The sequence below is a fragment of the Megalops cyprinoides genome, chromosome 7 (assembly GCF_013368585.1).
Source record: "Megalops cyprinoides isolate fMegCyp1 chromosome 7, fMegCyp1.pri, whole genome shotgun sequence".
In the NCBI taxonomy this organism is placed as follows: Eukaryota; Metazoa; Chordata; class Actinopteri; order Elopiformes; family Megalopidae; genus Megalops; species Megalops cyprinoides.
This window is the reverse complement of record NC_050589.1, coordinates 37,944,242-37,956,289: the sequence shown is the minus strand read 5'-3', so window position 1 is coordinate 37,956,289 and position 12,048 is coordinate 37,944,242. Positions and strand designations below refer to the sequence as shown.

The 12,048-nt window shown below is 41.2% G+C and overlaps 1 protein-coding gene across 1 annotated transcript in view; it reads left to right on the top strand.

Moving 5' to 3' along the window:
• Nucleotides 1-1,317: 1,317 nt before the first annotated feature.
• Nucleotides 1,318-12,048, top strand: part of phf8 (PHD finger protein 8) — a 32,661-nt gene continuing 21,930 nt past the window's right edge. The window contains exons 1-15 of the mRNA XM_036532898.1: nt 1,318-1,617; nt 2,972-3,385; nt 3,557-3,642; nt 3,879-4,002; nt 4,119-4,279; nt 4,493-4,634; nt 5,865-6,051; nt 6,273-6,435; nt 8,495-8,582; nt 8,927-9,033; nt 9,235-9,326; nt 9,414-9,503; nt 9,733-10,014; nt 11,644-11,735; nt 11,836-12,026. Of these exons, the coding sequence (XP_036388791.1) occupies nt 3,288-3,385; nt 3,557-3,642; nt 3,879-4,002; nt 4,119-4,279; nt 4,493-4,634; nt 5,865-6,051; nt 6,273-6,435; nt 8,495-8,582; nt 8,927-9,033; nt 9,235-9,326; nt 9,414-9,503; nt 9,733-10,014; nt 11,644-11,735; nt 11,836-12,026 (1,903 nt within the window). The 5' untranslated portion in view covers nt 1,318-1,617; nt 2,972-3,287. The remainder of the gene's footprint in view (nt 1,618-2,971; nt 3,386-3,556; nt 3,643-3,878; nt 4,003-4,118; nt 4,280-4,492; nt 4,635-5,864; nt 6,052-6,272; nt 6,436-8,494; nt 8,583-8,926; nt 9,034-9,234; nt 9,327-9,413; nt 9,504-9,732; nt 10,015-11,643; nt 11,736-11,835; nt 12,027-12,048) is intronic.

Genomic DNA, 12,048 nt, shown 5'->3' with positions numbered 1-12,048 from the left:
AATTCTAATTGGTGAAGTTGCTGTAGTCCCCTGACACCCCCCCCTCCATCCTGGCTTGAAAACCCTTCACTTCACACAGCATCTCTCCATCTCTCTGTCTAATTGTTTAGTCCTGACTAAAAATCGATACTGCTTTTACTAACACTCCATTAATATTTGAACAAAATTTACCCTTTAGTTCATCTGTGGTGATAGGCACCAGGTGCCTGTTTTGTCTCATTTGTAAGTCCATAAAGACTCAACATTGGACCACTCAAAAAAGACTTGTGCAGTGAAGGGTATATCATCATTAGCGTTATTATAATTATGTCAGCTGTTATTGCTATGACCGTTATTAATCATTGTTTCATTGTTAGCAACAAAAGAGGCACCAGAGATTGTTTTGGAGAGAATTTTTCTTTTAGTTGTTATGCTGTTGTGGTCTGATCACAACAAGTGAGCTGAAAAGAGAACAAGAGGAGGCTGAAAGAACAGGGCCAGTTTGAAGTCGCGTCTGGAAAATGACTTACAGTGCTGAAATAAAATCTATTCTTTTAGTAAAAAAAAAGAGTTTGGTTTTCTTATTATCCCTCCACATCTATTCTAAGTTGTCAAACTGAGGAATTATTAAAGTGCTGAGAAAGATGAATACATTGAAAGAGGGGTGGGTGGTGTGTGTGTATGGGGGGTATAGCATTGGCTTTATGTATAAAGTCAACCCTAAATCACAAACTCAAGGCAATTAGTACTTGTACAATTAGTAGTTGTGCACCACTGTGCTGTTGTGGTGTAACTTCCAAATCTCGATTGTTATTTACCAGTTCTAACCTGCCTGTTGTCACATACAAAGATATGCACGTGAAAAAAAACTCAAAATACATACTCTTCTGTTTAACTGTAGTTGGTATCATGTATGACGTTACACACAAGTAAGAGGCTACACCAAAGTTTAGGTAGCTACAGTTTTGACGTAGAACATGATTAAACTTATGTATACACCTATTATGCAACTATCACAACAGTATATTCCTATAAATAAAGACCAGATTATGACACTCAAGCTATTCAGATACAGAAGCGACGATATTAGCTAGCCAGGCTGGCTATATTTTCAGCATATTGCAAACCACTGCAGCTGGCGACACGCAACTAGCCATATTAAAACCATATATGTAATAAGACGAATATAACGATATAAATTGCTATACTCATGAACACAAATACAGTTCCATGCCTGTTTTCCAGCAACAACACTAGCATAAGTGGAGAGTACACATGCACGCATTTAGGCCGAACTTCCATGCAAAGCAACTTTATTGTTCGCAAAGCTGTTGACAGTCGCTCTCTGGACAGGCTGAAATGGCGTTGCAGTAGCGCTAGTCTGGATGTTGTTCAAAACTCTTCCGATTCCTGCTATAACACCTGCGGGTTTTTCCGCTCTCTGCGCCTGGGACCCATAGTCTCGGAAGCCCCCCGACCCCCCAGAACACAATACATGCTCGGAAAAATCGAATTGGCAACTTTTGGAGAATAATTCGCTTCCTTTGTATAGGCCGCGTCGAAACCTCGGCGCTCGTTAACGGAGGCAGAGCGCCTACGAGTGCGCGGCTCCCCGCAGCTGTGAAAATTTGGACCCTGGTAAGTTCGGCGATGTATTCCGCCGAAGATCCACTGTGTACAACATAGATCTTCGGTGGTTTTTAGCACTGATGTAGTAAGATGAAATTAAGTTCCATATTCCGTACAAATAATAAATAAGACCTTTTTTGTTTTGACAGCCATCGCCATCGATGGGTCTTAGCCAACGTTTACTAATACGTTATCTATTTGGCTAGCTAACTCAGCTAACTTAAGATACTGTGTAAGTGTAGCTAGCTACATAATATCATCTGTATTACCAAGTTAGCTAAACTACAAAAACTTAAACTCAAGTCTCAACAATATAGCTAGTTGGCAACTTACAGTAATAAATGCTAGCTAAGTTAGCTAATTGGTATCATATTGCAATTAGTTTGTTCGTTAACACACTGTTGGCGATTAACAACTGGCAAACTGGCAGCATTTTCTCGAAATATTTAAGTCCAGTCCAAGTCCAGTCCCCGTAGTCCATTTAGCTAAATTTGGCAGTCTAAGCATGAATCACTTATCAAGAAGATTAACGTAGCTAGCCAGCTAATATCTTTCACGTTACCTCTGGTTAACATTGGCTGCCTAGCTCTTTAGCGTGCAAGGAGATTTTGGATACAATCTTGAGCTTTCTAACAGTGACCAAACGCGACTTCTCTGAGGTATTAGCTTGCAAGCTAACGTTAGCTAGACGTCGGCAGATTGCTTCCTCACCTCCCACGATAGAAATATTAGCCAACTAGCTGTGTTAACTACCGCGATGGCAGTTTTAACTGGCTATAGAAGATAACGTTACAGCATGTTAGAAAGGCGCTCACTCCCAAGTTACAGCGTTACAGCCGCCATCCCATCTCGTTTAGGATTATTATTACAGCAGTATTCATTCAATACTAGCTTGCTACTATAGCCATATCCTTACCTGCCTACCTGTATATTACCCTGCCTGGGAGATGTAGGGGGCGTTCAGACTACCTGAATGATGACGAATATGATATGAAGTAGCTAGCTAGTTATGAAGATGATCATAATATTTTCTAGCTACTTACATATATTGAAATAATGCTAGTTAACGTTTATGCAGCTAATGGAGACGTTAGCTGCCTAGATAGATTCTAAAATTCTAGCTTTCCTACGAACGGACGTGGTTTATATACTCAAGTTACAATACTTATGAGCTTTCATGATGACAGTATGGGAGAACTAGCATATTTAGCAATGTTATGGTAGTGGTTGCATTTCTTCCAGAGTTTTTTTTTTTTTTTTTTTTTTTTTCCCTTGTCCGTTTAAGACTTTGCGTGTGCGTGATATTTTTTCTACTCTTCTAGTAACATTTTAACGGTTCCTCTTTGTTGTGTCCTTTTGCCAGCATGTGCTGTACCATGGTGAAGTCGATGTCCTGGCTGTGATGGTGTTTGTTGCTGAAACCCAGCTGAATTCGAGTCCAACACACCTGCATATAGCATTTACCCCTGCTTTCACCGTCTAGTTTTGTATAACACATTTCAATTCTTTGTAGAAGTCTGTGTCAGTGTAGCCTAAGACATATTTGATGCTGTCTCACAGAGCGGACCAAGGGCAGTTTTAACTTCTGTGGTTTACAGGGTAATTAAGTGTAGCAAGATCTTGTGGGAGGCAGAAAAAATCACACACAGTCCTAGGTCAGTTGTCCCGGTGTTTCCAGGATGGCATCGGTACCTGTGTACTGCTTGTGTCGACTGCCCTATGATGTCACTCGTTTCATGATTGAGTGTGACATCTGTCAGGACTGGTTCCATGGAAGGTAATGTATTATTTTTATGATTATATGCTTTTTTGTGTATCAAAAGTACTTTATGTAAACATTGGTTTTGCAGCTATTACCATTACTATGTGTGATGGAAAATGCTGTTATAATGACTGTGATGTGTAAAGAGATGTTTCAAGCTTCAGTCAGGCTGTTGTGGTTGTGTAGTTGTGTAGGTGTGGAGGAAGAGAAAGCCACAGAAATCGACCTGTATCACTGTCCCAACTGTCAGGTCACACATGGCCCTTCCATTAGTAAGTAGCTACCTCTGTGCAACTCTCTCTCTTTCTTTGTTTTAATTAATTTTTCTGAGTTTCATTCCTTTCTGCATACATGTAAAGACCCTCATTCTTGAAGTCTGTGCCTCTCTTGTTACAACCAAGATAATTAACTTTATTCTATTTCTCCCTTCTCACCCTCTTTGGAACAGTCATGTTGCTACAGCACAACTTTTAGCAGTGTTCCTTCTGCCTATATCTCTTTTCTTCAGTGCGGAAGCGCAGGGGGAGTCACAGACAGACAGAATCCTCAGGGGGAGGTAGAGACACAAGCCGTCCAGTGAAGACCGGCAGTGCTCAGTTTGTCAGAGAGCTACGTAGCCGCACTTTCCCAAGGTGATACGAACACACCCTCAGCTGTTGCTGACACACCTTCCCTCCATGTTTCATGGCAACTCGCCCTTCCATGGTGACACTGACAATGCCGACTCTCTCTCTTTCCCTTGCGGCAGTGCGGATGAGGTGCTCCTGAAACCGACAGGAGCACAGCTGACGGTGGAGTTCCTAGAGGAGCGCTCCTTCAGCGTCCCCGTGCTTGTGCATCGGAAAGACGGCCTGGGCATGAGCTTGCCCCCCCCATCCTTCTCTGTCTCTGACGTGGAGCACTACATAGGTTAGCCCTGTTTTTCACTCTGCACCCCTGTAAGAGTGCCTCTGCCCCCCACGCATGAAACGCAAACCAGAACGCATCCTGTATTGCAGAATAGTTTACTTGAGTTATTGTGTAAATTTTGCTTGGTACATCGGGTGTGCACGCTTGTGTGCCTCTCTGTGAAAAGTATGCTTGTTACCAAGGATAGTAAAAGTGAGTGTTGTCTGCGTGCAGGTGGGGACAAAGAGATCGACGTGATAGATGTATGCCGGCAGGCGGATGTGAAGATGCGGTTGGGGGAATTTGTTCAGTACTACAACAGTCCTAACAGAGACCGGGTCCTCAATGTTATCAGCCTGGAGTTCTCTGAGACCAGGTACTCTATGCAGTGGCACACTGTGCTGCTGGTCATACATGCATACACTCTTATGGACATGTTGGGAGAGTGTTGCTTTATGAATCTCAGAATGGGTGGAGCAACCATCTGACTTGATGATGTGTTGTTTTGAACCAATCATGGCAGTTTTCCTTTTGTTTTAAAATGTATTAATAATAATCATGTAATTCCTAAGTATTTTAGAAATGACTTTGTTTTGTTTTGCTAATGGCATTTATTAAGTAAGTGGAATGATGATTGGCTGGATGTTTTGATTTTGATTTTTAATTTCAAAAAGTTATCAGTCCTTTCTCATTTAATTTGACTTATGCTGGAATATGTCTGCACTGCATTTTTAAGCAATTTGTGTCTGTGCCTTCAGTAGAAATACTCTAATTCCAGAATTACTCAATTTTTTGCATTAATCCTGTATTTCATTAGATGATATCCTGACATGGTTTTAGTGTATGCACAATGCTTGTTGACAAGCACAAGAATTTACATCAAATTTATTGTCTTCTAAATTAATTGTGATTGTGCAAACAATAGAACAACCCCTGATAAAACATCTGACAATTTTTCTGGTTTCTAACATCTGACATAGTTTATATGACTGAGTAGTTGACAACAAATAAAAGTTCCACTCATTAAGGTGTTCAGCTCATTTTCCCATCATTGATATGCTGGTGTGGTGTGGGTTACCAGGGCTCTACCCTAAAGTTTGTATCATTCACAGTAGAGACTAACAAAGCAGTGATGTTTGTGAATGTTCCTATACACTGCTTTGCTTTAGTCAGATAGAATGTCAGAAAAATTTGGTTTTAATTCTGAAGGTAAAAATTGCACTCTCACTGGTTCAATTAATTGTACAAATTAAAGCTGGCTATAAATTAACCATTGATGTATCAATTCTGTGTCATTATGTAGATATTATTGTGTGTGTGTATATATATATGTATATACATATATAATGTATAAAAATAAAATATGGGTGTGTGTGTTGTAGTTAATGTTGTTGCTTGTTAATATTACATTCACTCATTTTTTCCCTTTTGTCTTAGTATTAGTGGTATACTCATTTTGCAAACATTGTAGAGCTCTGTGACAACTTTGTTGTGAAGGATGCAATGAAATTTGTATTGTGTGTAGACTTGTATAATCAAAGCTTTTTCTTTTTTTATCCTTTGTGTATTTTCTTTGTCTCCCTTGTGCTTGTCTCTCATCTCTCAGACTGTCTAACCTAGTGGAAACGCCGAAGATCGTGCGCAAGCTGTCATGGGTAGAGAACCTGTGGCCGGAGGAGTCTGTGTTTGAGAGGCCCAATGTGCAGAAATACTGCCTGATGGGAGTGAAGGACAGCTACACAGACTTCCACATTGACTTCGGGGGCACATCTGTGTGGTACCACGTGCTGCGGGTGAGAGAGATAGAGTGGTGAGGCAGATGGATGAGATGATGAGTAGAATGGAGAAGTAAATGAAAAATTAGTTTTCTTGCATTTGGGGGGGGGGTGTTGGCCATAGTGATGTGTCATATGTTATGAGGTAGATGCTGTGACAGAAATGAATTAGAGGGCAGATGTTGTTCAGTTTCCTTCCTAATGTTCAATGGAGATGTAATGGTCTGTACTCCCTACAGGGAGAGAAGATATTCTACCTCATCAGGCCCAGCCCAGCCAACCTGGCCCTGTTTGAGCACTGGAGCTCCTCATCCAATCAGAATGAGCTCTTCTTTGGTGACCAGGTGGACATGTGCTACAAATGTGCTGTCAAGCAGGGAAACACCCTGTTCATACCTACAGGTAACATTTGGCAATGATGACATGTTCTGGAATCTTTAGCGTGACACTACTGTTGTACTTTTGAAAGAGCTGGCCTGGAAATGTTTTTTTCCACTTGTAAGGCCACTATAGGGCACTAAATTTGATACTGTGCCCTCCGTTTATACGAATTACTGATTTAAGAGTCAAGCATATATAGTGACCAACACTGGGATAGAATCAATCCTGTACAATTAAATATTCCGCTTGCAAAAATCAGGCAATCTGCTGGTAATGTATATCCTTATACGCTATAATACAGCTCTCAGTGGAGTGAAGTGGTACATACTCAGTGAAAGAAGCTGTTTATAATTTAGATACAAAGAATATTTTGCTCTCACATTTATTGCTGTAGCACCAAGCTTGTAAAATGTTTTGTGAAAATATCATGCAAAGTAGCTATTTTGACCAAATAGCTAGCTACAAATCGGGTAGCTAAGGCTGCTGTTTCATACATCACTCATGTAAGAATGAATTGGCTAACATTTTGTAAGAGTAAAGGATATTTTTCAAATTTAAATTATAGCTAGCAGCCTAAACTATGGAGAAAGAAGAGTAACAGGATGTAGTTACATATTATTACATATGGAAAATATGTAATATATGTAAGTTTTCATTTATGTAGCTAGGCAATGTACACAGCGCACAGTTCAGTTTTCTGCAGAAAAAATGTCTTGGTTATCATCTATCAATCTAAATTAACAGCTTTTTGCCTCTGCCCACCATTGCGTACCATTGTAGGATGTAGGTCATGTATCCCATATACCTAAGCATAATTGAATGTTATCACAGACAAAACAAAAGCCACTGGTACACACACTGGTCATTGAACTAGATGGTTAACGGTCTAAGCCTAGTAATTGGAGTTTAGAAAAAATGCTGCTTGAGGAATTATAATTGAAGATTAATTCTGTTGTTAGATTAATTGTGGATTGCAGATACAAGCCTGAAGTTCCAGGCCATATTATTGTGATAAACTAAATTTAAGATAATAAATCATTATAAAATATGGGTAACCTTCACTCCACAATTTTAGCTTAACCTAGCACAGAAGCTCAGATGAAGTCAGGTTTATTTTACAGAAGAAGTTTGGAAATATGTAGTTAGAAAGAAAATACAATTTAAATGAATAACAATAATAATACAATTACAATAACAATAATAACAGTAATCAGTCCTCTGTATTATTTTTGTCCCTAACACGTACTCTCATATACGCTACAGTAAGGTGTACATTTGGAGTCATAAATAGTTAATGATGGATATTTTTGGTGGTGTGGAATAAATGTACTGCTCAGTCTCATATTTACCTTGGGGCTTTGTACGGATGGAATCTGATAATCCTGTCTAGTAAATGCGATTTGCAGATGACGTGCAAATTATAATTATGGGATGAGAAAAGTACAATGTGGTAGACAATTAAGAGTGGTATTAAGATAGCAGTTAAGATGTTATTAATGTACCCTCTCTCCAGCCATACAGCAACATCATTTGGAAGTTTTCATCACTAAGTGACTATTGTGACTTCACAAAATCCAATAATAATACTCACCTCTGCTTGTCCCTGGCCCACTCATCGTGTGACCCTAGAGGCCGGTTTGGATGTGGTTTCAGCAGAGGAGTAGTTACAGACTGAACATGCATGTTAAAAACTACCATCATGCATTGATGCAGTTTCTGATTATTTAGGTTATGCAGTGGTATAAGTGTGCACCCATTCTCTATTCAGCATTTGCTCACCTGTGGTGCACTGTGAAGCTTGTAGTGTGGATAATGGCTTTTGGCTGCATGCAAAACGCCTCCAGATCCTTGTCAAACACTCAGTAGATTAATGAAAATTGGTGTTTGTGCCCATGCTTGTGTATACATGCAGTTGGGCCCTTGCTTCTCCATTGCTGATCAGCAAGTTGTCAAGTGAGCCAGTGCAAAATGCTCTTTATTGCCAAAGCCCTCCTTCACCAAGGTGCTTTACCTGGATTGCTTCAGTAAATATTCAGCAGTATAAATGAATAACATGTAAAGTGGCATTCCTCTCTCTCAGGGTGGATTCACGCAGTTTTGACCCCAGTTGACTGCCTGGCATTCGGGGGCAACTTCTTGCACAGCCTCAACATTGACATGCAGCTCCGGTGAGATGCTCTAAAAGTAAAACATGCACTCATGCACACACACACAGACACACACACAGACATACACACACACAGGCACACAGCAGCTCCCTGGGTTCGCTCACTCCTTAATGTGGAGTGCAGAGCCTCCCTCTGTGTGCAATCCGATAGTGTGGCATATATCTGCATCTCCGTTTTACACATTCCCCGACACCTCTCCCCTTACTGGAGGAATATGTTCAGCTGGGCCTGTTGGAACAATGAAGTGAGCGGACACTCCTCATCCATATTGTAGTTTTGTATCTTGTACATTTCAGCTGCTGAGTAGCAGTCTTTTACTCAGTACACTAACTTCTCTTCCTCAGAGCATATGAGATCGAGAAGAGATTGAGCACAGCCGACCTCTTCAAGTTCCCTAACTTTGAAACTGTTTGCTGGTACGTGGGGAAGCACCTGTTGGACACATTCAGAGGTGAGACTAATATTGACATAATTAATATATCTATTATTTTTCTCAAAGCATCCCGGGGACCATACGATAGAATGTTTTTCTTTTATCAACTCCTGAACCTACTGTATTGATACTGAAGAGTAAATGGAGGAGATGGAGGACATTACCATCTGGTCATTAAGAATGTCTTGTTGAGATTGTTTTTTTGGGCTCACCCTGCAGGTTTGCGGGAGAATCGCAGGCATCCTGCTACCTACCTGGTCCATGGGGCAAAGGCTCTGAATAACGCCTTCCGTAGTTGGACACGCAAAGAGGTGAGTCACTGAAATACGGTATCTTTTTGTGCCTGTGGGGAATGTTTGTATATGCATGTGCACAGGATCAGAGTCTCTCTGTCACAGGCCCTGTCTGAGCATGAGGAGGAAATTCCTGAGACCATAAAAACCCAGCAGCTGATTAAAGACCTGGCCAAGGAGATCCGCTTGGTGGAGGTGAGAGAAAGAGAGTAGAATGCATGGGGAGGGGAGAGAGAGAGAGAGATGAGAAGAAAAGGAAAGATAGAGGGATAAGGGGAGAGAAATCACTCTGGTGTGTTGTCCATTTTGTTTTTCCAAGTATGTACACTTCTGTCTGTTTATAATCAATCAGTATGTAACTAGCATGTCTCCATGTCTGATTATTCCTCTCCTACTGTGACCCCCCCTCCATTTAATATCACAGGACATCTTCCAACAAAACATGGGAAAGACCGGGGCTCCTTTTGGGGGCTCCCGGGTCATCCCCTCCACCCACTCCAGCACTTCTCTGACTGCCCCTCACACCCCGGGGCGCCCCCCGGGCCGGAAGAGAGGCCCAAAACCCAGAGAAGGGGGAGCAGGGCTGCCTGATGTCAAGAAGAGGAGCAGGAAAGGCAAGACTGGGGCGGGAGAGCTGGACCTGCTGGAGATTCACACCAAGCACACCCTGAAGAAGCACCAACCTGGAGGCAAAGGCAGGAGCAAGGTAACGCTAGCCAGGAGTCAGAGCAAACTCTCATAAAACTAATGCCACTAAAACCAGGAGTCACAGTAATCCCTGTGGTGGTGCATTCACTACTTCAAGCATTACATGTGAGCTGGTTATGTTTGTAGGAAGAAATAATTCTCCATTGTTTAGGGTGCCAGTGTTTTTTGTTCAGAGATCTTATCAGTCATCTAATAAAATATCAAGTTATGTGTACTGTATGTTGTAGCCCCTCTTCACAATATATGCAGCCACACCAGAAATACCTTCATATTATGTAGTCACACAGTAAATGCTTCAAAGAGTCACTGTGAAAATTGGTTATGGAACTTTGCAGTTGTCTCATATTTAACCTGAAGGTTACAGGTTCAAATCCTGAAGGATGCTGCTGTACCCTTGAGCACAGAGCTTAATCTGAGCTGCCTCAGTGAAGTCTCCAGTTGTATGAAGTGAGGTGAAGTGTAAGTTAATGCATGTAAATCACTCTGGAAACAGGCGTTGATTCATGGAATGAATTTGGTGATATGAAATGATCAAAATGCAAAGTAATGAAACTGCAAAAATTCTCACTATATTCACACTCCTCTGGCCTTGATATGCTCGAGCTGTGGATACTCTGTGTTCAGTATTGGGTAACATGGCATAGTACTGTACTACAATAATGCTTACAGTCTCCAGAAACAACATATTGTAATTACACTTGTGTGCTTAAATTTTTCAAATTTAATTTAAGTAAATAAGTGAGTAAAGCTGATAAACTGATGTCACACTTTAAAGACAAAATTATGAAGAAATCTCACTGAAATGCAGTGAGAAAAGACCATCGTTTTTCTTTGGGTTGTATACAAATGAAAATGAAAAGCAGTTATTGTTTGACACCAGAGTTCAATGCTCACGATCAGTGGCTACAGTTTGGATTCTGAGATTTTCTCTCACAATGGATCTTCTTCCTTATTAGCTGACTTTGTTACTTTATTCAGAACATAAATTCAGGGATTTTTGTGTTCTGTAATATACTGGTTTATCAGCATGAACCCATATATTGCCTTCTGCTTCCAGTACTTTTACCAAAAAATCTTGGGTAATATTCCACTGGAGTCTGACTTTAGTATCACAGTATGAATTCCATAGTAAGTTACAATAAAGATGCTTGTAAATAGAGCATTCATAGCACATCCTTTTGACAGAATATATTATGGTAAAAATATCATTTTGACATGCAGACCACTCAGCATAACTTATGAAGCACAATACATAATAAAATTAATGGAAACAGCTACGATTGAAAAATATACATATAGGATGCAGATCTTGCTAATGCAGCAAGTGAGTTTGCACAGAGAAGCTCTCACTGATTGCAACTGCAATTTCTCTCCCTGTAAAGGTCCTTGTTCCTTGTTCCTCCTCCCATGTGAGTGCATAACTCCATACTCATTTTGATTTCTCTGGCCTGGTTCTGAAGACATGATAGCATCAGTTTGTAGGATGCCTGAGTAACAGGTGGCCTCCTGGTCTTCGGAGTGGATGCTGAATAATCCTCTGAGGTTTCTGGAAAAGTCAGGCAACCTGATTCTGAAAAGTATACTGAAGCTTGAAACGGCTCAAAAAGATGTTATCCTGTGCTCCCAGATGGAGGTTCCAGCTGCCTGCCTTGATGACCTGGATGGGGAGCTCAACAAGAGCAAGCTGAAGCTGGTGCTGACCAATGGCAAAACACTGGGGTAAGACAGAAACAGCAGGGGATGAAAGAGAACTTATACCAGCTTCTCTTACCCCTCACCTGTTTTTCCCCTGTTCTTTCTTGGCCTCCCCCCCTCCCAGGAAAAAGGGGGGTCGCTCAGCCAACAGTGACAGGGCAGGGAGTATGCCCCAGTTCCAGCCCTTGATTGGCCAGGTGGAGGATATAGGAGGGACAGCATTCTCTGACTTTGAATCAGAGGATGAGCTACAGATTGATGAGACCCCACCACCTCGGCGCAGAGTAAAGGCACAGAACAAGAAGAAGCTTACTGGTAGGTGACCCTCTGCCTCAAG